At 36.9% G+C, this 24,656-nt stretch overlaps 2 protein-coding genes across 12 annotated transcripts; both read right to left on the bottom strand.

The window, feature by feature from the left end:
- Nucleotides 1-313: 313 nt before the first annotated feature.
- Nucleotides 314-10,776, bottom strand: LOC103713996 (lipid phosphate phosphatase 2-like). Of its 9 annotated transcripts, none has more exons than XM_026807256.2 (8): nucleotides 10,593-10,776; nucleotides 6,488-6,712; nucleotides 6,281-6,368; nucleotides 6,036-6,184; nucleotides 5,844-5,937; nucleotides 4,481-4,669; nucleotides 4,330-4,389; nucleotides 314-796 (listed from the first exon to the last, which is right to left on the bottom strand). In XM_026807256.2, exons 2-8 carry the CDS (start codon nucleotides 6,701-6,703, stop codon nucleotides 600-602), a joined length of 993 nt encoding a protein of 330 aa, XP_026663057.2. In that variant the 5' UTR covers nucleotides 6,704-6,712; nucleotides 10,593-10,776; the 3' UTR covers nucleotides 314-599. The 9 variants fall into 9 exon arrangements, with proteins under 9 accessions (XP_026663057.2, XP_038984733.1, XP_038984734.1 ...); XM_039128805.1 differs by having other exon boundaries at nucleotides 6,036-6,154; XM_039128806.1 differs by having other exon boundaries at nucleotides 6,075-6,154.
- Nucleotides 10,777-11,710: 934 nt separating this feature from the next.
- Nucleotides 11,711-22,711, bottom strand: LOC103713995 (lipid phosphate phosphatase 2-like). 3 transcript variants are annotated; one of them, XM_008801080.3, is made up of 10 exons: nucleotides 22,583-22,711; nucleotides 22,353-22,496; nucleotides 18,997-19,218; nucleotides 18,801-18,888; nucleotides 18,580-18,689; nucleotides 18,360-18,453; nucleotides 17,708-17,896; nucleotides 17,538-17,597; nucleotides 11,999-12,154; nucleotides 11,711-11,899 (listed from the first exon to the last, which is right to left on the bottom strand). In XM_008801080.3, the coding sequence occupies exons 2-10, from the start codon at nucleotides 22,386-22,388 to the stop codon at nucleotides 11,895-11,897; spliced, it is 960 nt and encodes a 319-aa protein (XP_008799302.2). In that variant the 5' UTR covers nucleotides 22,389-22,496; nucleotides 22,583-22,711; the 3' UTR covers nucleotides 11,711-11,894. The 3 variants fall into 3 exon arrangements, with proteins under 3 accessions (XP_008799302.2, XP_008799301.2, XP_008799303.2); XM_008801079.3 differs by having other exon boundaries at nucleotides 11,711-12,154; XM_008801081.3 differs by lacking the exon at nucleotides 17,538-17,597 and having other exon boundaries at nucleotides 11,711-12,154.
- Between the last annotated feature and the right edge of the window lie 1,945 nt (nucleotides 22,712-24,656).

Here is a 24,656-nt window from a genome sequence, read left to right as displayed (position 1 = left end):
TCGAAGATTGATGTCCTCAAATTGTATAACATAATTATCGGGCACGCAGCCATGGAGGATGATTAAAATTTCAATCCTTGGCGAGATCCATTACGTATTACAAATAGAATTATTTTAATTTTCATATTTATTTACTTTAGGATGATAGTATATTTATATTAACATAAGTACAGGGATGGAGGATAACATTACCTTCGTATTTAAACGATGAAAATACCTGTTCTGTTTTATCCAACCATGATAGCTTTTTTATACTTGCAAATTCCAATTGCAACATACCTACAACAAATATTGAGCTGCAAAAACTGTAGTTGCATGCATCCAAACAAAAAAAAAAAAATCAATTGCATATAGCTACAGCTTCTGCATTTCACATACATGCGACTCCTATTACAATGCTTTTCTCGCTACAATCTATCACACTGCATCTTTCCTTGCAAGGAGCCAAGACAGCGTAGGGTTTGCAAACTCTGCATGCTTACAATCACACTGAGGAAACTTTATACATTGTGAAAAGAGAATACAGGACTGGAAAGATTAGGAAACCAACTGACCCCCATTTTCTAGAGAGGATTTCATGTTACCTCCGGTGTCCGAAATTAATCTCTCCTGCCAGTTTCCATTGCGTCTAGAGTTGGGTTTATGTCTCGCATGTAAATCCCAACTTGTTGCTCGGATTGAACATAAACAGTTTCAACCTCTGATGGTCGTGAAGTAAGAGGATTTGTATTAGTTGACCCCTGAATATTATTGCCCGTCTCTGCCAACATCTGGAAATATGCAAAAGGCCCCCAACCTGCACTTAAAAGAATCAAATGACAAAGGACTTCTGAAGTAAAAAAACAACTGATGTGCCAAAGGAGAAGGTTTGAGACAAATGAAGTATAAGCAATGCTATATTAGTTCCATTATTCTGATGTTTCAAGCTATCATGTGATAGCATCGACAATGTTTTGCCTAAAAAGCTATAGATGTCCTATAAAATACTTATAAAAGTAGACATGTCATGATGCCTTGGATATTTAACAGCTCAACAAACTGTTCATACAAAAACATTGTGTTGATGACATGCATTATTTGACAATTATGCACCTCGTAAGCAGCCAGGTGGATGACATTGGAACAAGCTGCAGATCAACAAGACTCTAACTAGCTCTGACAATAGACCTGTATTCCTTGTTATTAACTTTATTTTGATTTTATTTTGTCTTTCTAATTAACTCAACCGTCTGCAACACAGATTACTATGTACACTCCCCCCCAAATCTTATAACTCATCATATCAAGACAAAGCCCAGATTTCCAACCATCTACCATCTGACTTCTTTCCAGTCTGCCAGTCAATCAGCCGTGTATTTGCTCACCCTAAGGTATGCAAAATCCTTGAGCTGACCAACAACGTCCCAAAGATGTAGAATGAACTTATGAGTTCATGCAAAATATTCATTCCGAAAGTTGACCTCTGTTTTAGCATCTGTTTCAGCCCAGACTTTTATATCCTGCATCCTTTGCCCATTCCAAGCCTTTAGATAGAGCCAATATTCCTGAAATTCATATATCTTAAATACATTCCAGCCATATGCCTCAAAATGACTTGTCCATGCATCACCATCCTGCTGTACAATTTGCTCACCGGGGGGTTTGTTATTTATAATATACTGTTGAGAAATAAAAGTCCCACATCGGATACATTAAGAACTCTTGTGGTGCTTATATACTCTTGGGCCAATCCATCAGATCACCCAGGTTTTTAGATAGGATCTTAACATGCTATCAGAGCCAGCGATCCTCCTTGCTTACAAAAACTTCCATGCTCCCACTTATTAATCTATGTGTCGCCCCTCATTCCGGGTTTCGTTCCTCAGGCTCTATACGTGAGAAGGGGTGTTGAGGAATAATAGTCCCACATCGCATAGGTTAAGAACTCTTGTAGTGCTTGTGTACTCTTGAGCCCATCCATCTAATCGCCTGGATTTTTTGATAGGCTCTTAACATAAATCAAGCACCTCCATTTGCCATTGTAATGTTTTCACCCTTATTTACGTCTTGGCTGGTAGAAAGACCATGTTTGAAGGCTCGGATATTCTATTTCTTTGCTTAGTGATGTGGATGTATACAAGAAGATATATATATGTGGTTATATTATACAGTTTAGGCCTATGTATGGAAAATTAACACGTTTGGGGACCCCAAGCATACATGTCAAGTCACCAAAATCAACATATGGTATTAGGCCACTAAGATCATATCTGGGAGGTTTTGATGCATAAGCAAGAGGCTTCAAAGTATGTGATCTTTGTAGACAGGGATTTTAAGCTTCCTATATTACATCCAACATTTTAAGTTTACAGTTTTCAACCCCCCACCTCTAAGTTTTGCAGTGGATGTGAAGTCATTCCTATGCTTATAATAACTGCACCTGAAAATGTATAGTTATATCCACGTCTGCCATCCCAATGTTGCCACAAATTTCCAAACGAACAATTTCAACGAAATCTTTCAATTTCTTGTTTGACTATGTTCAACTCTATGTATGGACACTGGAATTTTATTTCTATACCATATCGGAACCCCTATGCAATCCATGGGCCAATATGGCATACTAAATATACATTATGAAAGATCACACTAATTGATGCATAAGTTGGCTGGCCATATTGTTCATTTGGTACATGGCAATCTCTCCACAACATCAAAAAACAGTTCCAATGGGAGGCTGCAACAAATGCACAACCCAGAGAAAAGTGATCTTGATACAATTATTACCATACAGAAAAATATGTAGGTAAATGCATTGCGTACGTCTTGATGTTGCCTAACGAAAAAAGGCGCTCTGGGCACACTTAAACAAAGCATGTAACAAATATTTGGATAACACAATTGCCTTGCTATGGCCATCATATGAGCAACCAAAGCATCAGAATCAAAGGTTAGTCATCCAATACAAAGCTATTACCATTAGGCTAAAGTAGTCCTTTTTTACATCTATAATTCATATCCCTTTCCCCTCACATATACTAAAATTTGCACAACTGATATTAGAGGAAGGACTTTTTTCACTGATGGGTGGTAGTGATTTCGTGAAAGGTATAAAGTAAAAAGAAAGGAACACTGAAAGGGGTGAGGGCTCACAGCATGGAATGGTTTCTCACACTAGATGGAGGCGTCTGGGTCCTGATATCATATAGAAATTTAAGAATTTCAGAACCTGAACTCTCACTTTTGTGGGAAACATAACAAGGTGCATGCTGTGAGCCATGGAGACATGGAGAGGGGCAGATGAAGATTTATATGCTCAGTGATTCTTTTACATATATATGTAAGTAGACAAAACACCCCAACTTTTGCCTGGGGCACTTCTCTTATATCTCTCCCTTGGAGACCGGGAACTAAAGGGGAGTAGCTATAGAGATGTCAATAGTGGACAATGTGGAGATGGTATATACATAGTGGTTTTGATTTCAAGGTTAGATGGACAAGGTGGAAAAGTATAAGAGCTTATAAAAAGATATAGATCGACTCAATGCAGAAAGCAAACTAGTCTTTTTATTCTATGGATGTATTGGACATAAATACAACTCCGTATTCATGAATACTTCAACTAGAAACAAAGATTTTTCAAAATCAGAAAAATGCATAGATTTTGATTAAAATTTAGGTACAATTTAGAATAATAAAGAGTTCAGCTAGATGCAAAGATATATCGCATCCATCTTGTTTAATTCCTTCGTGCCATATATTTCCAGCTAGATTGGCAACTTTCTGCTATTAGGAGATTCATCTATTAAATTTTTTTCAATTATTCCAACATTCTTCAGTTGTCTAATATAACAGCATCACATCAGCTGTCCTCTTTCTTCTTTAGCATATAAGTTCGGTCTGGTCCCATCACTACAGAAGTGCATATATTCCCATCAACTGAGCTAGAACATATTTTGCACAAATAACTATTTCTGCTGATCGAAAAAGAATTTCAAAGTCTAATAATTATCTCATGAGTTGTCTTTTAAGCCTCTAGAAAGCCACTACCCACAATAATTAACATTTCTATAATGCAATTGACCAACCCTGAGCCCTCGTTATATTGAAATCAAGATGCCAAAAGTAATTACAGAGCAAAGGCATTCCCAACAAATAAACAAAAAAGGTTATGCTTTTAGCATTTCTATCCAAAAAACAATATTATAATTTTTTATATAAATTACTTCCCAAGAATACTTCAATATCTAGTTAAGTATGGCTAGAACTTGGCCCACAAGGAAGAAAAAGAACCAGAACATTTAATGATATAGATGCACAAGGAGCAAATCAAGGATATGGAAAACATACCATCTACATCATAAGGTGGTGGGAAGAATTGCAGATAACAAAATGAAGCAACTACGAATCCTGCAAAAACCAATTAAGGTCTCAACAGATGATAAAGAAATGCAAAAAGAATAGTACACCATCCATAATGATCAATCCTAGAGATGCAAACCTAAAAGGCCACCAGCAAATACATCTTGCCAATGATGCCAGTAATCATCCACTCGAGAAATTGCCACAAGTGATGCACAAAGTAGAGGAAGAAACAGAATGCAAAGTTTGGCAATGTGGCCTCTGCGATCAAAAGCTTGGATTTTCCCAGAAAGATACCATGCAAGAAAACCTAGGCCTGCAAATGAACCTGCATATGCATGGATGGGAAGCACATTAGTACCCATTACTATATAAACCAATAATGCAAAAAACAGAATATGAAATGATCCCATAAAATTCTAATTTACAAACGATTAGTACTCTGAAAAGCAAGAGGATCTTCAACTGCCTTTTCAAGCACAAGCCAAGTGCAGCATAAGACATTCATGATGCCAAATAAGCTCAATATCGTACAAGCTTAGAAACTCATCGACTATAGAAATAGATAATATGCACTCATTCTTCACCATTTTTAATATGCAAAGCAGACAAAATCAACACATTTAACATTATTAAGGCATCAACATGCATTAAAAGACTCCAGAAATGCGATCGAAAAATACATTATAATTAGATACTTATTTTTCACCATATGATCTTTACTGGAAGCATGCATAGGCAACGCTTATATGTTTTGGGTTGAATGAAATTTATCTATTCACATGATTGTCCAAGTTTAGTATGTTATAAATGGCTTAAAAAAGCATGAAGAACTGCTAGCTGGTCTTTGATGACAGCTCCATAAAAAAGGTAGATGCTATCTAAATATTAAGTGAGCACATTGTATATTTGATATTCAAATCCCTTCCCCACCCCCCCCAAAGAAACCCCAAAAAGCCTTTCATCTGACATGTTAATATTCTTTGCAAATGCCATAGCTAAAGTAGTATAAAATCAAACCCATCATTAACAACAAAAGAAACAGGTTCTTTGTGGCCAATGAAGCACAGAGCAATAAATGGCTCTATGCAACCAATCCACTTATCAACACTTGTGAACTGTTTCAATGTGGATTTGAGGAGACTTAGTTAAGGGCAATGCTGGGCCCTAATGGGCTAAATAGAAGTTCCAGACAGTTGAACTATATGAAATGGACCAACATGCAACCTCTTACCCCGCCTCATGTTGCATATTAACTAAAACAGCGACATCAACACAGGTAAGATAGACAAAAAATATATGATTTATATATAATATATTAAATAAGTGAACTAGCAGATAATTGGATATTATTATAATCCACATCAGGAGTACAATGTGACATGATATCAGATATGGCAAGAAGTCACCAAAACATAAGCCATGTTGCAAGTTACATAATCAACAGTAAAGATCGTCAAAGTAGCAACCTACAATAAGCGGACACTGATTGTTTCACTTACATGAAGAATGACCGCTTGGAAAACTTTTGTGCCCTTCCTTGATAACACTCTTTTCTCCATGACATATAACATTTGTTGTGACATTATCATAGACCTATACATGACATGTGGATCAACTGTAGCTGTTTAGGCTATGCAATGCAGGACAGCAAGAAACATATATAGGGATTTCCAGGATAAGAATTTATTTACCAAAAAAAATGAAGGATGGTCGCAAGAATAATGACCCACCTCTTTTCCATCAGGGAAACAACGCCAGAAAAAGTCTGGCCGAGGTCGACCAACGGCATCCTTGATTGCATCGGTAATCACTGCAGTTATAAGCACAGAATACAGAAGGCCTGTTTGCAAATGTCAATAATTAAGTGGCAAATCCATTAATATACTACAAAAATGCACCTATTCTAAAATAATAGGGCCAATAAAAGTAGATTTACCCAGTATTGCATGATGCAAATCATACACATCCCTTCTTTTGAAGTATATCCCAATGAAGACCACAGCAGGCAATACAATTCCGATCACCTGTGACAAAAGAAGAGGGTATTTTTATGTTACAATACATAAATTAAGTACCACAAGTAAAAGATCCAGATCAACTCTAGTCCAGACTTGATATTAGTTAGTCAGAAGCAAGAACATACTGGAACAGCCCAAAATGGCACTGTGTTACTTTTTAGTGGGTATTTCAGATCAGTCATCATGTCTTTCCCCACAAAGCGATAAAAAGGGTCTATAACATTTAGTATGATTTCTAAGACCCCAAGGAGGAGTAGAATAATCCAGTCATGCATGTGGAACCTTGCCACTTTCATTCCATGGGATTTTATAGTATGAGCACCCAACCGAATATCTGCCATAATCCTGCACTGGTAGGTGAATAAAAAATAAATTCAGAAAAAAGAAACGATTATATAATTCAGAAATAACTGTTAATCATGTTATTAACAGAAACGGGAAGAAGGCAGGAAGTGGCCGTGATGGTCAAAAATAATAGGGGCCATAGACTAAGATCTTTTCATTTCGCATTAAGAAAAAAAGGTGCAAGAATACCATAGAAACAAGGTTTGAAGTTTCGGCTGAAACAGGTCAGTTTCAAATGAGACCGAATCAAAACTGACAGGAATGTTCAGTTTCAATCAGTTTCAGCCAAAAAAAAAACCTAAAAAAGTTTTTCCTCCCTTTTTTTTTGTTTAACAAGTAGATATATGTTTAATGTTTACTAATATTCATTACAATACAATCACGCATTTATCTAAGGCTCTAATGATCTAATCTATTTATTCTCATCTAAGCTTTATTATGATGGTGGTTCAGATGCAATTGTCACTTGTGTCTTTAAGTTATAATCGACATCACAATATGTAGGATTTAAGTTGCACAGCATGTATCGAAGCGTTTATAGTTCATATATGTAATTAATTTTATACTCGTATATTTGTCTTGTTAATTTGTGCTTGTTTGAGTGATATTTGGTGTGTTTTACCAATAGACTAGTACATCCATGTTATATATCTAATGCATTAAGCTTCAATAAAGTTTAATTTCAGCCTACAATTACCCAAAATACATAAACTATGATACCAGATAACTTAAAACACTATAAAATATTATAAAATAACTTTCTTGATCTTTAAATTCTTTTTAATTTTTGATTTTTTTGACTTTATGACAAACTCCTAAAATTCGAGTGAAACTGCTGACACTAAACTCTATGTGGGGGACTAAAACCGATTTTAAAATCTTGCACAAAAGTAAACTTAAATGAAGACAAATTTTATGAATCATAACCTCTCAGAATCTTTAGTCCATATGACGATAAAATTGCTGAAACCAAAACCATACCTAGGGCACCACAACCAAATTTTAAAACCTTGCACAAAAGTAAACTCGAATGAAGACATGATGTTTATGATATCATGACCTCTTAGCGTCTTGAGTGCATTTGAAGATTAAAGTTCAACGACTTAAAATATCTTTGAAATTTTCAAGAGTACGTAAATAGTGATATCAAGTTTTACTCTGGTAGATGAATCACTACTCCAGAAGTTCCCCATCATCAACCACATTCCATTTCTCTAATACCTGCGACCTTTTAGCTGAGCATCTAGTGCTCTCCTTTTCAAAATAATCACCCTATGTTGCCGATCACCCAAACAAGTTTAAAATTCTTAAAAGTAAACGTTTTATAATCCTTCAAAAATAAAATATGAATGTATTTTCATAAATGTTAAACCCAAACAAATACCCAAAAAAAAGAAGAAGAAATGACACCATCATCATCACTTCCTCCAAATAGCTAATAAGATGCAATGTGTGTGCCTAATTCTTGTGCATGTGTGCATATAGCCTGCACATAGGAGGCTAGAAAGCAAAATATCCCACTGGTCCCTGGACACAGAGAGACCAGGTTAATTGTTACTATCTTAAATTCTCAATAGTGAAAGAAAGATCATCCACAACATTGTCGGTTTCATCTTTCTCACATGTTTAAATTACAACTTACCTCAAACTACTATAGGTACACCTACAGCAACCACAACAAATGATACTTTTGAAATTTGACATAAACAGTCACATCCTATGAGCCCCTTCAAATGTCAAATTTAATTTTAGCAAGATCTTTAGATGCTGAAGCCACCATCAAATTCACCAAATTTCTGTTAGAATATTGAATATAAACATGCTAGATAACATATTTCTCAATATTTTTAAAATATGACGAATAACCCCATCAATTATAGGGGGCCTAAGATTACCTACTCAAGTCCCATATAACGCCAACACTAGGCAAAATGTTAAACCAAAATTACATGTAATCCATTTTTTGTGGTCTAAACACCATTTCATTCAGTTGGACCAAGCAGCATCAGTTTAAATACAAATCCACCCAGTTACACAGACATGCTGGTGGCAATATGAATTAGCATAACTCACTATCATGGCCTCATATAGCCCAAATTATGACAAAACCTATCATTATATTGGACTTTCTAAAATCGATATAATTTACTCAAAGCAAGATGCTATGTTTGAACCTTAGGTAAGGGATGTTTGGACTCTAAGCTACCACATACTAGCATCCTATGCATTGACGAAAACATAAAATGTAGTCTCTGATTAAACAAAGGTCAAGAGGACGTAGTATAAGAGACTGAATAGGCTATCAACTAGCACCAATAATTGGGCCAACTGATGCCCAGACCAAACAATTCAAGACATGTGCATGTCTTAACTGAGGCTCGATTGAAATACCAGGTGGGCTTGGACCAAACCTGGCCCTAAACAATAGTCCTAAGGACAAAGCCAGGCAGCTTTTAGCATGTGAGTGGCACATGAATAACCGAAAGGTAACGTACGTGGATTGGTGGCTTTGGAATGCATGGATGGACCCTTGGAAAGAGTATTTAGTGATGGTGGTGGTGGTGCATCCACGTTTTATTTAGTTGCTAGATTTTCAGATATTGGACTTTTTCTTCCTTCTCATGATCAGACTAGCAAATTGCTCTACAGGCATTATCCCATAACACAACCAATGAATATTGTAGAGTCTAAAGATGTTGGAAAATTTCGATACATCGGTAAAATGGATCTTGATGTTATATACAAGTATATGGTTGGCCATCCAACTATAACTGGATAACCTTATAAGCACCTCAAACATATGATTCCAAATGTATTTCCCTCCACGTGAGATGACCCATGGATCTTATACCTGAACATCCATAGTGAGTATGGAGCTATTTGTTTGTTTGTGAATCTTATTAAAATAAATAACTACAATGCATCACCTAACTTGTAAGCAGACTGTAATGTCTTTAGCCTGCAGTAAGGTCCAGAATAATAATAATAATAATAATAATAATAATAATAATAATAATAATAATAATAATTTTAAGATAGTCCTAGTCAATACAAAGGCTTCCACTAAGTGCTTGAAGTCCTTCAGAAATTCTGAAACAATAGTTAAGGTATTCAATTTCATAATCAAAGGCTTCAATAATCTTTCAGCAAGATTAGGTATAGGAAACATGTTGTCACTGTGAGTTCCCGACTTCTTTATTCACACCATTCAACTGAAGTCAACATAGACAGAGCCTAATATCCACAAACCACTACCTCCCCACCCCGCACCCCCCGGTAGGTTATCTATAATTTCTTAAACATCGCAAGCATCTCACCGACTTTTTTGCAACAAGAAAGCAGTTCACATCAATGACGATAACAGAAAATGAATCAGAAAATTCAGGCACCAAGTTCTCAAGAAATCATCCAAAGCACAGAAAATAACACACATCTAAATACTCGGAATAAATCCAATCACATCATATTCATAATTAAAATCAAGAAAACAGAAAACCTAGATTCCACTAGACCTAATCAACCAGATTAAAAAACTCGATAGGTAAAAGAATGATAATAAGTTTTCACTAGAGAGAGAGATTAGGAAGAAAAGAATCATAACTACAGGTTCCGGCGGGAAACAAGAAAGGGATTCCTGAGGTGGTGCAGAAAGAAACCAACATCACTGCGATCATTTCTTTATAAATCTAAAAGATTGCAATAAAAACAAAAAGAAGTTGATGAATGAGAGATGAGGTGACCTTACACTCCTGGGAGAGAGAATTTTTTTTATTTATTTAGAAGGGAGAGCGAGAGAGAGATCTGGCGAACTCGGAGCAGCTACAAGTGAAGTAGAAGAGGAGACGGGGAAAGAAAAGAAGTGGCGAAGGGAATTGTCGGTTTTACCAGGGAGTGGAAAATAGAAACCGTTATATCACCGGGAGAGTAAACGACGCTGCTGGACTTGGAGTTCCGTGCTAACGCGATTAGAAGGCCGAAGAACAAGAGAGATTCCTCTCCCTCCCTGGCACGACGCAGAAAAGAGTGGGAAGGAAAGACAGGGCGGCGCTCGGGAGGGAGGCGGCCTCCGTTTATTTATGTCCACTCGAAGCCGCAGGCAGGCTGGCTTACCGTCGTCCATTTGGTCTTACACTTACCGTCGGGTGACCCTATCCTAGGTTAGTGGGAGCGAGGCTGGGAGACACAGGTCGCTATTGTGACGTTCGGTCGAGCACGACCCGTTTGAAATTTGAAAGCTGACGAGCTCGCGAGATGTGAACGGGACACACCCTCTCCAAATAAAAGCGGAAAGGGCTTTTTTTATTATTATTATTTTTTCCGTTTTTGTGGGTGGCGGCAAGGGGTTAACAACTGTAAACAAGGCCAAGTATTGAGCGCGGCAAAGTGCCATAAGGAGGTCAAAATGGGCCTGGCCCATAACTCCGGCCCAGCACGATTCAATCCAGAATCTGCAAGCCCGTAAAAGCCTGACGCTGCAAGCCTAATCATTATGCCAGACGACTAAATCAATTAATTAAAAATCGAAAACAACAAGATATTAGATACCGTACGATGAAAACGCACTATTAGATTGCTTTTAAGAAGCTCATGAAGCAAGCACATTAGCAAAGACGTCTATTCTTGCATCAGGAAAGAAAAAAAAGTCTAAAGAGGAGATGTGATTGCTAATGAGCTTGCACGATAAGGTTCTCAAAAGCAATCTAATGGGGCATTTTCATGATACAGTATCTTAGATATTATGTGCAGCCATGGAATATTAAGGTTAATGATGCTTGTTCCAGACATTATAAACAACCCAAAGATGCAAAACACGCTATGTGGATAAAGCTAACCATAAATTAAATGGTCCAATACCAAATAGGTTGGACATAGAAGTAAACATGCTTAAGGGCTCTGGAAGGAATGCCCTTAAGTTCACAGAAACAGATGACCTTCAAATTCGCAATGATCAGCAACTGCACAGCTGATTTGGGATTCTTATCCAAATAAACATTAAATAAGCATAAATTAATAAGGGCTCTGGAAGAAGAGCTTTAAAGCCATTTTGCTACCAGGGAATCAGGCTTCTGTACAAGAGCAAGCAATTCATTTGGAAACTCCATAGGAAGAACAGTTACTACAAGTTCGTCAGAATTCCTGCACTAGTTCGTAACTAACATGATTGAACACTCCTTTCTTTTTCCACGATTAGCCTTGCAGTTGCACATATATACAAGAGACAAGTTAGAGGTGCTATCTGTAAATGTCAACAGTTCTACTTGGTCAGAGTACAGCATTACTTCACGACCTACCAGACTCTAAATCGTTTGCTTCAGTCCTATTATCGTGATGTGCTCCAGGTAACCTGTTGTTATTGCTACCTTCAGGTTGCTGGTTTGACGCATTAGTTGCATTGCCGCTGGTTCGTGGCTCCTCCAACATCTGGAAGTACGCATACGGTCCCCAACCTTCACGACAAAGCAATGTTATTAGATGATCGCTCAGGAATACTTTCAAGAAATCACTCACAGAATTAGCTTAACTTTGTCATAAGTATAATGACAATTCTCAATGATGTCGGTGCAGGAGATCTTAGTCAAGCACAGATGATTATAGTCATCTGATGGATCTTTGCTCCACTGTAGAGGAGATCCATCCATGTAACAGAATATCCTCTCATAATACAAAAAATTAGTTTAGTCATGCCCGATATTAATTTAGTTTATTGCTCTTTACCGACACAAGCATGAGAGAGAGACCGGGGACGGGTGGATGATGACCACACAGAAGACAACATACAACAAAGTAGAAAATAGAATATATTACTTATCAACTATGACGTCATCAGCTAATCAATAGCTAAACCAAAAAATATTATGAGCCACCACAAGTGTACCATCAATGGATTTCTCAGTCTCTTCAGAGATGGGAAGAAAAATAATCAGCACAAGTCCAAAATCATGGTGTCAATAATGAAGGGCGGTTACAGATAAATGCATGTGAAAATTTGAACTTCACAAACAAATGACATTGTACAGTTATCATTTTATTAGTATCCATTTTGTTTTCTTTCTCCCTCTGCTGTTGAATTAGCATTGGGCTAGATCCATAAATAATGGAGCCAAAAAAGCGAAGGGTATGGAACATCAAATAGTATTATAAGAAATAGTCAACCCTAGAAATAATCCTGGCTTCGGCATCATCCTGGACAAGTCTGGAGAGCAACGTGAAGAATTGCACACTCCCTATTCGAGAGGTTGTCTTTGGAGGAAAGCAGAAACTGTTTGCCTTCTTGCAAGCAGGATTAAACCTCGCATCTTTGAGAAACTGGAGGCTTTCCTTTTTTCTCCTTATCATGCTTCTTTATTTTTTTTTCCTTATAATGCTTCTTTATGTTCTTTTCTTAACATACAAGCACATCAATAAATAACTATTTTTTGTATAGAAATTTTAAACTCCACACTCCTCTACTACTCTCTCTAAAACAATAAAAAATCCAGCCCTTGGAATGAATGTGAATCACACAACATTATTGGGACGTGAAGGGGGGGAAAAAGGAAAAGATGATAAAGAGAGAGGTTGCACGGAAAAGAAACTCAGAAAATCAATGTGAAACTTCCAAAGTATAAGCACACAGGGTGTCAGGCAGGGCAGAGTGGTGATAACTACAATTTATAATCTTCTTGAGAGCTTTAAATACTACCAACATCCATACGAGACTTTCTCAAGATATAACTGCAAAATTTAACACAAGATTGAATCCCCATAAAAGAGATATTAGATACAGTGCTTGACAAGGATTGATCGAGCAGTTAAAGATTTCTTAACAAAAACCAATGATGCCAGACAATCTGCCTCAATTTCCAAAACAGAAATTACATCCTCAACTAACATCGGACACAAACAGTTACTCCCTCTCCCCTCTCCCATGCAACCTAGGCTACACTTACAACTTGAAGGCTGAGAAAGTTATGGCTTTGAAATTTTCTCATGATTCGTTTATCCAAATCTGTAGTTGAAACGTTGAATATTAGAACAGAGTTTTGGCAAGAAAGAGGACTGGTGTAGCGCTTTCCGTGTTGCCATTTGCTTGGAAAATCAAGGCCTACCTAAGGCTTGAGCCAAGGTCAGAGTAATAAGCAGTGATTCACTTTTCTGAGGCACCTATAGGTTGGAAATTCCTAGTCAGGTGGCCAATCTGTGTTCTTAGCAAATACTTCCTAGTTGCTGATGTACAACATCGAACCTGATTACATCTTTGCTCTAGTTTGGCATCACAGAGGAACAGGCAAGACAGTTCCATAAGGCTCATGTGAAAAACAGACAGAGCACCCAAATGAAAATGTTTAATGTGCATCTTAAACAAAGCCTTATCCATAGAAGTATCCAACAATCAAATGTTTCCATCTCTTTCTCAAAATTTGCAAAATCCAAGTTTTATCATGCATTGATTAAAAATACTTCTTAAAGACCAATCTGTAAAACCCACAAGTAATATCATCAATCAAGTTGATGAAAAATACATCAAATTAGGCTGATAGGCTATATAAACTACCTAATTTAGGCCACCCATTGGATTGGTTATGGATTAATTAGTTTCAGTTCCTGCTAAAACTTTAAACCATCATGCTACAGAAAAGGTTGAATACTTCCTTGGATGTCCAACCAAAATGACTGTGTTAGTTCTCAAAAATATATCATCCTCATTTCTAATTCCCTTAAATATTTACATAAGAACCTAAAAAACAACCTTAACAGAAATTTTGTTAAACTAAGACATGCATAAAATCCCCCACCTCTTTCTTTTTAGCATAATTCAGAGCAAACAGAATCCTATATCAAGCCACCTGGTCAGCCAGGATCACAATCAAAAGTGGAGGCTGAATATTAAGTCCATAAGAAAATGAGAAGGAACTCAACGGTGCAAGTGAAGCGATCGCTCCTACAATGATGCATCAAAGAACTAGATAAGCAGAGTTATAAAGGAATGATATTCGCAGTGAGGTAACTTCCCATGTAAGCTGAGATGGTAATGCAGGAGGCAATAATATGCTTCATCAGCAACCATAGAAGTGGCATGCAAGAAGATAGACCTAGGACACAGAGCCTCGAGTTGCAATGTTGATGTTGGAAGATCCTCTATGATGATGAGCTTAACAAGAAAAAATACCAGATGGAAAACTTACAATACAAGCTCATAGTGGGTTGCACTGGCTAACTAATAACCAGAAAAGATGCAAACTAGATGGCATCTCAACTAGCTTTCCAATGACACAAGAAAATATACAATTAGAATATTGTGATCCTCAGAAGTTAGGTTTCATGTGCTGGCTTGATCTTATCCAATCCAATCAGCACTTTCCGCAGGCACAAACTCCACAAGGAATAATTATTCTGATATTAAGCCTAGACTTAAAGACTCCTGTCATATATGGAAAACCATCTTAGATAGCTTCCTACAGCGGCCCACCGCCACCGACAACAACAAAACCTTCAAGAACTACCTGACAATAATTATCAAGTAGCATCATCTCAAACATTATAACCAAGCAAACCTTATGAAGGGGCTCTACTTTGTTTTTTAAATCTTAGAAAGCTGGTGCACATCCATGTGGAAGGATAAGAGAGATCAATGCATGACCGCTGGCCAAGAAATTCTTTTTGGCCACCATGCAGATCTCTACAAGACAAACGAACCAGACCAATGATAATGTTTACCACAATAACTGAGCACATATTATAAGATACTTAGTCAAGGCACTATGACATGGAGCAATATTATGACCCAAATAAAAACAATAAACCAAGATTCTGAGAGGCAGGTTGTTATCATACCGATAGGTGCAAACCAGGTACAGATCAACTAATAAAATATGTGCATGCTAATATTCCAAACCATGTATGGAAAGAAAACAAGCATAACAAGGATGCGACTTAAACATCACATGACAGATTCAATAAAATCTCGATTGTCATGGTGGTAGCCTAGATGCTGCAAGAAGACAAAGTGAGGCAAAACAAGATAAAATCAAAGAAAATCAGCACAGATATTAAGTACAAATTCACACCGTTCAATTAAAGTGTAACAAGACATGAATATAACAAAAAAGAATGTTCTAAGACCTATATAATCTGTTACTGCTGATTGGAAATCCTCCATCTGATTATGCCATGCTTGCACCTTCCACAATACAGACATGGATCTGCCCGCCTTCCCCTCTCATTCGATCGTCCGATCTCTTTCGGGGATTCTTTTTCGTGTCTTCTTGGCGAATTTTACATTAGATCGAGTTTTCGGAAGCGGAAGTCAGAGATGGTACTTAATCTCGTGATCCTTGCTGGGTTTGATTCTAAGTAGTTTTAGATCTGTGTGATGATCGCAGTTTCTTGGAGATAGGGATGCGGATTATCTTGTAGATGTGATTGTTTTTGTTTCTTGTTGTTTTAGTCTTTGTCGTAATCTATTTGATGATATCTGTAGGTTTGAATTCTGTTGGTTAGGTTTTTTTATTTTTTTGGTATATTGACGCCTTTCGAAAGATATATTGGTCGTTATTTGATGTTCTGATTGTTTCTTGCAAATGATCTCGTGGATTGTGAGATATATATATATATATATATATATATATATATATATATATATAATCTTTTGGTTAGAATGCGTGCCTTTGGAGAAAAATAAAGATGAGGTCTTTGGGTTCCTGCTCTCATAGGAGCAACAGGAGACGAAGAAAGTAGAGAGCGGCCTATTCTACCATGTTACTCTGTTGCGGATTTTTGTGGCCAGAATTCTTGAAGACAGGAGAGACATGAGAGACCTTATTAATTGAATTGTAATAAGTGCAGCAACAGATTTGAATCACATTTCTTTTCTATACATGATAAAGCAATACATGTGAGATTTGAATCCCTGAAAAATGATTTTAGTATGTTTGATTGACTATAAGAAAGTAACTATTACAAAATGGCTTATGTTTGGTTGAGTATTTAATTTTTTTAGAAAAGTTGTATGAAATATCTATTATATTTTTAATAAAACAAATAATTTTATTTCTGTATTTTGATGCTTAAAAGTAGTTTTGGAAAAAAAAATCTCGGCAGAAATGTAGATTTTCTATATTTCTAATATATTTTTTTATCATAAAATATGAGAATCTTATTTGTATGAAAATACTATTTTTAATTTTTTAAAAAAACTTCAATCAAACAAAAAGTTTGTTTAAAACTTTTTTTACTATATATTTTTTTTATTCTTTCGCATACCAAAGGAGTCCTTGTTTATGCCATTAATTGAACTAGTCATGAGTTATGATAAAAGTTGTCTTCCTCCCTATAGCAAAGGGCGGGGCTCATGACCAGGACCCGCTGCTTGAGTATCCCACAAGTCTAATATCTGGAAGTCCTCTGATCCATACATCTCATCAAACTCTCGAACCATATATCTTATCAACTCCCAACATTCGCTCATGACATGGTTGCCCGGTCCAACAATCATCACCAGAATATGGGACCATACCTAGCTCTCATGAATCCCAACTACACAGTTGCACTCCTTGGGGGGGTTCAATTGACCTAAGGCTTTAAACAAATGCTGCTAACCTCAAATATCATTCTTATGTATCAAAAAAATTTAAAAAATAACAACACCAAACATGCTCTAAATGAACTAGTAATAAGCCCATTAATCAGGATGTTGAAAGAGCACCATTTAAGTCCAGTAAACAGGATATTAAAACAAAGCACCACTAAGTTTTTTTATAGTTAAATCTGTCTGTGTCACTGAAATATGAGTACTTCTATAAAACAATGGCAATTGCATTGACATTTAGAATTATGCATATAGATTATTACCATCAGTATGATAAGGGGCAGGGTAGAACTGCAAATAACAAAATGCAGCCATTATAATACCTGCAGGAATATGTTGTAGGTGGTAATTAGGCCAGGCATGAAGGAGCATTATTGCCCATAAACTGCTAACAGTTATAAATTCGCAAGCTGACCAATTCAAGAACACAAACCTAGAATACCGCCAGCAAAGACATCCTGCCAATGATGCCGATAGTCATCCACTCTTGATATTCCAATAAGGGATGCAAGAAGTAGAGGAAGAAATACAATGCCAAGTTTTGCCACATGACCCCTTTGATCAAATGCTTTGATTTTCCCTGACAAATATAATGCAAGAAAACCAAGACCTGCAAAGGACCCTGCACAAAACCATATTTTTGTTTTTTTTTCCATTAATACAGGTGTTCAAATTGAGTATATGATGACTGAAAATCATCCAACATTCAGATCCAAGTAAAATGAGCACAAAGCATATATATGTAGGTAATTGAATTTTGTGTCATGGTTATGTCATTAAACTGTTTTCTTTATCTATAATATCTTTATTTGACAGAAAGTAAGCTACCAATAACTTTCCATTTGCAATAAATATACAAGTTGAACCATTAATAGCAGTCAGTATACATCATACACATAACCATGAAAGTTCATCACGATTATTTCAGATTGGATTACCTCTGGAAAGGAAGGCACCTTTGCAAAGTAGTAAAAGCACATTATCTAACACTGGAATAGCATTTCCATCACATAGTGAACAATAAAGATTCATTTTTCATTAAATGTGGCAAAAGAAGGAAAGAAATTAGGCACAATATTTCTTACATGAAGTATGACCACTAGGAAAACTCTTGTGTCCATCCTTTAAGAGACTTTTATCTCCATGACAAATAACATTTTCCGTCACTTGATCATACAACTGAAACAAATGCACAAGCAAATAGTTTTCTGATCAAGCACGCTGATAAAAAAGACATAAAGGGAATAACCGCCAAGAACAAAATTATTTTTACATGAAAAATAAAAGATGGGATGAGAATCAAACCTCCTTTCCATCAGGAAAACAGCGCCAGTAAAAGTCAGGACGAGGTCTCCCAACTGCATCCTTAAGTGCATCGGTTATGACTCCAGTTATCAGCACGGAGAAAAGGAGGCCTGATCTTGCACATAATTAAAACACATGAACTGAAAGTGTAAACTTTGCCATCAATGGCAGTTAAAAGAAGAATTTCTTATCATATCAAGGAGATGGAGATCGAGAACTACCTAGTATTGCATGATGCAGATCATAAACATCTCTCCTAAGAAAATATACAGCAAGAAAAACAGCAGCCGGCAACAAGACTGAAATGATCTAAAAGTACAACACAGATAGAATAAGAAAATAAGTTGCTGTAGATCACAATACTGCCTTGATTTCATAAAGAATAGCAACTTGAGAAAAAGACATGAAGAAACCTACTGGAACAGCCCATACTGGCACGGTGTTACTTTTCAGTGGGAATTTCAGATCTGTTATCATATCTTTTCCAACAAAGCGGTAAAATGGATGGATAACATTCAAAGTAACCACCATCATCATAAGTAAAACGACAACAAACCAGTCGTACTTATGTATTTTTGCCACTTTAACTCCATGAGATTGCACTGTGTGAGAACCTAGTTGAATCTCCCTCATATGTTCCTGTCATGACATATATATCAAAATAAGAGAGAATCAGGGGGAAGCCTCTAAAATTTTGCATGAAATGTCCAATAGACTTTATTTTGATCTAACCACTAATATCCAATACCTACAAAAGTAGATTTCTGAACACTAAAGATTCCAAACATGCCCTTGCAAAGTTTGGATTACAAGAAAAAATTACCAATACTTATAAAAATCAGTTCCACATTTTTTGGGGGTACAAAAACGAGCTCCATAATTTGAAGTAATGGTTGAAATTGAGGAAGTCATGGAAGTTTGGACTACTTCGACAAGTCAAATTAAGTACAAAGGACATCAAGCTCGCTAGATAACTTTAGGGTACGTTTGGTTAGTGACTAGAATTGGAATCAGAATTGAAATGGATTGGAATGGGAATCGGAATGACCATATTCCCTAACGCATTTGGTTCATAACTAGAATCAGAATCAGAATCGAAAGCGCAATGGTTTTAAGTATTATTTTAAAAAATCAATTAAATATAAGGGTATTTTTGGAAAATAATTTTTAAGTAAACCTAGCGAAATGGGATTTGAATACTTCTAGGAGAGTTAGGATTGCGTTTTGGGGGGTTGAGGCATTCCCATTCCCCTCCTAGAATGGGAATTGGAATGGTACTCCTCCAAACCAAATGACTGGAGTGGGAGTCACTCATTCTCATTCTAGAGCCCAACTTCCACTGACCAAACACACCCTTATGCTAATTGATTGTAGCTAAATTGGCCTAATCAACAAAATCACTTGGGAATGGGTATGAGGCTCTACTAGATCCTAATAATAATGAATCACATACACATCCACCTCTCTCTCTCTCTCTCTCTCTCTCTCTCTATAAGGTTGAGTATTCAAGAGATATCCATAAGGAGACAACCAATACCTTTTATACAACAAAGGGGGAAAAACCACCAAAAAACCCTAATTCTTCCCATAACATCCTCTTTATTGTCCATGATAATGGTCAGCCCCTACCCCTTCACACTTTAAAAATGATATTTATGATTCAAAAAATTTCATATTCCAATGAAACTTTCTATGATTTCTATAGTTAAAGAGTGCAATATAGCAAAAACACCAAAATCTAATAATTCATGCTCCCCCATTGTTAAAATTATTTTCATAATAACTTTCTGCAATTGCATTACCCTGCAATGGAGATACTCTAGGCTTTGCCTTATGCCCTTATGCTTTAGTCCTTAGGGCAGGTGTTGCCTGAACATCAATTAGCTTCAGCCTTTGGGTTGTATGTGCGCCTGCCTACCAAAATTCTTCTCTTCTTTTCTTTTCATTTTGGCCAAATCAAAGCCCCCTTGAATTCCACATTTTTTTAACAAAAACAAGAATGGCCCATCATCTGTCCTTCCTTTCTTCTCTCTTTTCCCTTCACCTTGATTCCTTTAGGGTTGTAATCCTGACAAGCCTTTTCAACTCATCAACAAACCAACCTTTAGTCCGCTCTCATGGTTTAAAGAGGAGACATGATTGATGCATACAAACCTCCCTCCTTTACCACAACTAAGCTGTTAAAAATATTTGTTTATGTCCTTTCGAGCATTTGATTCGTCTTGGAAAACAAGTTGCTGACTAAAATAATATGCATTTGCTCAATATTTGTCCATAAGACTGCAGACTTTTCACAATAGTTGTCCAAAGTGTCAGAGAACGCAATCCTTAGGCTATCTTTGTTGGAAAGTACGATCTGTGAATTAAGGAAAAAGGATTAGAAATCTGGAGAAACAATGACAATTTGGGTGAGGAAGCTTAAGTTTTTCAAAGCTGAGAAAAAGATTATGAGCGAAGTCTAAAATTATAATTTAACATATTCTTGCAAAGGCTGAGTATTTTAAGCAGGAATAAAATGGAAAACTGTCATATAAATAGGAATATGAGAGAAAGTCACATTCCGATCATGTGATGCCGCACTAAGAATAGGAGAAAGCAAAAATTCAGGATCAATTAGTTGAAGAAGGAAAACAAAAAATATGAATCACTCAATGGGAGAAGGTAGATCTTGTTAGAGAAGTTAGGGGAAAAGTTAGAGAGAATTAAAAGGGAGATTGTGAGGACCTATGCATGTGTATATTTAGTCTTACGTAAGCATCGGCTATGCATTGGATATATCTTGGATACTTATCCAAAGGAATCCAAATAACATCTTCCAATTAGCTTTTTTAGATAAGGTCCTAGGTTGCAACAAATGATATTAGAGCGGATCCGACCCATTGCCCATGTGGACTAGGGAACACTACAGCATGGGCCCATTTTGTTTGACTACCAATAATTGTGGTGTTTGTGATTAAAAAAGTAATACCTGTAATTAGATTTGAATTGACTTGGACCTTTATCCTAATGAGGATACCAGGGCTTAAATAGGAGAGTATGTAAGGGCCTGTGCAGGCATGTGTTTAGTCCCATATCAGTTCTGCACTGGGTAGACCTTGAGTATAGGACAAGGAACCCTAAATAACACCTTCCTGCTATCCTTTTTGGGTGAGGTCTTGAGTTATGATAGGGATCTAGGTCAAGAAGAGAGAAAGTGAATGAGGTTGAGTACCATCTGCATACAGCATACCAAGAATTTTTGGTACTGGATTTTGCTAGATGTACATATGCCTCATTCAGGCTGAAAACAAAATGCTTATTAATATGGAAACGTAAAAGAGAACTCTTTCCGGAAGAGAAGTACTTCCAGAAGAAATCTACAAGAAAAAAATAAAGAAGAAAAATTCCCCCGAAGTATTGGTCAAGTTCAAGAATAACGGGGAAATTCATACAGAATTGGATAAGTTGGTCGCGTGTAAGTCGCCATTGTACCAAAATAAATAAATAAAGATTTTTAAGGTGGAAAAGGATCCCAAAAAAGGATTTTCTGCAGATTGACCTAAAACTTTCCATCAAAAGGAACACTTGAGCATGATGCATCAGGCAGCAACATAACGAAGGGATTGCAACAAGATCTCAAAAATTGAAAACCGACCATCACAACTCCTGTTACACTAAGGACCAACCATTTTCCAATTCGGAGAAAACTATGAGTAACAGAGAGTAGAAGTCACGATAATCGAAAGCCCAAATCGCTGTGATTATTATCGCGTAAGAAAGAACACAGCCTTTACCCTTCGGCGAGAACTCAGCAACCAACAAGTTCGCATTATGTCTTTCCTTTCTGCAGGTTCCCCAGCGTAATTCAAATGCCACCCTTCAATCCAACACTAAAAAGCCAAAAGCGGCCAACAAAACCCAAGACAAACGAACCGTTACTGTAGGAAAAGAAAAGACAACCGGTAAGCCCTATCTGTGGGAAAAGAAGAAGAAATTGAAGGCTGAAAAGGGGAGAGACGCAAACCCTTCCTCCGCAGGACACCGAGAGCTTCACAAGAAACCGCCCAGAGAGAGAGAGAGAGGTCGAGTGCTGGAGTGAGGAGAGCTCGGACATGTGTTAATTTATTGGCGCCCAAGCGGTGGGATTTGGCTGCGAGAGTCGAGGAGAGAGATTTTTGAACTTTAAATCGTTATCCTCTGGCGCTGGGGGATGTGGGCATTATTCTTAATGAGGCCCAAACCAGGAAAGCCCATGTAGGGAATCCGGATGGTTTCTTTTTATAGAGGGCCATATGAGCAGGCCACTTGAGCGCGCGTGCTACATACTATCTCGGTTATATTAGAGGATGACTCGACAATGATGATCAACTGAATCCAGGATGGCCCAAGTGATGATAGAGAGGGACACCTCCTACTTCGAGATATTTGAGTTATGTTGAGGGACGTTGTGGCCTTTCAGACTAGGTATATATTCAGAGAGGTGAATAAAGCCATGGACTGGATGATTTCTTATGTCGTCTATCACTCCAGAGTACCCTATGGGCCGAAAGAAGGAGTTGCCCAAAATACTCCAAAATTTATTGTTTTCTGATTTTATTAAGTAAATCCATACTTGAATTATATGAAACGCCTGCTTTAACAAAAAGAACAAAACTAGAAGACCATTTGAAGGTCTTCGGCACGCACCGATCTCACATTGTCTCAAGGGTCATGTTCGTCCTTGTATCTCCATATTAGATTTTAGTAGTATAGCTATTTTTGTTTTTGTTTTTGTTTTTTGCTCTCTTCTTTTTTTTTTCTTTTTTTTTTTAGCGGCCATCCACGTTACGTTGATAAATTCCCCTACCGTGATTATGCGGTGATACCACCCCGTTAGCAGCCGAAAATGCTAATCTTTCTCTTCAACTACGCAAGACACTTTATTCTTTTTCCTTTTTCTTTTTATTGGTAGGAATACATCTTGTTCTTCGATGTGAAGCAATCAACAGACAAAATCTGAGAACTAACACACACAAAACATCATCTTTTACTAATTAATTAATTAATCATGTTCAGATTATTTTCTTTTACTAGGATACATGAAGCATATTTCATTGGTAGAAAGTGACAAATTGAAAGGTGGTTTAAATAAAAGTTATCATTTTTGCATGCTTCTTGTCGTAGGAAAAAGATTGAAATGTTGAAATGAAATCTCAACTGTTTGTTTACCCGAAGAAAAAAAAAATCTCAACTACTTCACAAAAAATTGCTTGGATCCATAAATATTGAGTCTTGATAGCATCATAGCAACCGTCTTATATATATATAATATATTAAGTTTTGCTTGCAACACTAACTTTCATTAGCCAAGTAAACACTTAAAGGTGCATATAACTAGCTCGTCGTTGGCCATGACATGACTCAAAAGAATTGTTAAAATTGACCAAAAGCGGATGCTAAAAAAAATAAAAAGAAAAAAGAAGAGAAAAGGAAAGAATAAAAGAAAGCAGAACCATGCTATTCCGCGCAATCAAATCGAACCAAGCATGCCCAAAAAGCACTTACCAACTAAAAGTATATGCCCAAAAAGCCCTCATCTAGCTGATTGTGCTTGTTTTTCTAACCACACCAATATGGCAAGCTTTTTGATTCGTGGCTGAAATAATGCTCGGAAGCATCTGAAGCAGCAAGCAAAAGCACGATTGGACGAGGCCACTTTCGTTTCCTGTCGTAAGCGGAAGAAAACATTGATGTGGTCTCTGTGTTAAATATTTCAGCATTAGCTCACAGAGATCTATCGAAGCCGTTAAAAGAGTCAGTTGGATCCAAAGAGATTCGAAGACTGTCGATTGCAAACATCCACTGCTTCGAAACATCTAAATGATGGTAAGGGATGAAGGAGCTATTCAAACTAAGCATATATTTAGAGAAGCTAACAGAATTGCGGACTGGATGGCCGTCTTTATGGCCAGCCACGCCGGTAGCACTTTGTGGATCGGAATATGAATTATCTATCTTAGCGGCAAAAAAAAAATATTTTAAAAAAAAGAATGGGCTAGAAAATTACCGTGCGGTGACGGGATCCCAACTGACGAGCTCTGTCGTCTCTTTTTTTTTTG

Source organism: Phoenix dactylifera, chromosome 8 (genome assembly GCF_009389715.1).
Source record: "Phoenix dactylifera cultivar Barhee BC4 chromosome 8, palm_55x_up_171113_PBpolish2nd_filt_p, whole genome shotgun sequence".
Classification (NCBI taxonomy): Eukaryota; Viridiplantae; Streptophyta; class Magnoliopsida; order Arecales; family Arecaceae; genus Phoenix; species Phoenix dactylifera.
This window is presented reverse-complemented; position numbering and strand designations above follow the sequence as displayed.

Bases quoted from the DNA above. Each gene is read 5' to 3' on its own strand.
- LOC103713995 (XM_008801079.3), bottom strand. From the start codon at position 22,388: ATGCGAACTTGTTGGTTGCTGAGTTCTCGCCGAAGG. The intron at 18,454-18,579 runs GTTTGATTCTCA...CATTTGTTTCAG, and splicing joins GTTTTCCTGATGGAAAGGAG to TTGTATGATCAAGTGACGGA. The intron at 17,598-17,707 runs GTTTGTGTTCTT...ATATTCCTGCAG, and splicing joins CTTTGCTGGCGGTATTCTAG to GTATTATAATGGCTGCATTT.
- LOC103713996 (XM_026807256.2), bottom strand. From the start codon at position 6,703: ATGGCAGATATTCGGTTGGGTGCTCATACTATAAAATCCCATGGAATG. The intron at 4,390-4,480 runs GTTTGCATCTCT...TGGTTTTTGCAG, and splicing joins ATTTGCTGGTGGCCTTTTAG to GATTCGTAGTTGCTTCATTT. The intron at 797-4,329 runs GTATGTTTTCCA...TTTTAAGTGCAG, and splicing joins ACCACCTTATGATGTAGATG to GTTGGGGGCCTTTTGCATAT.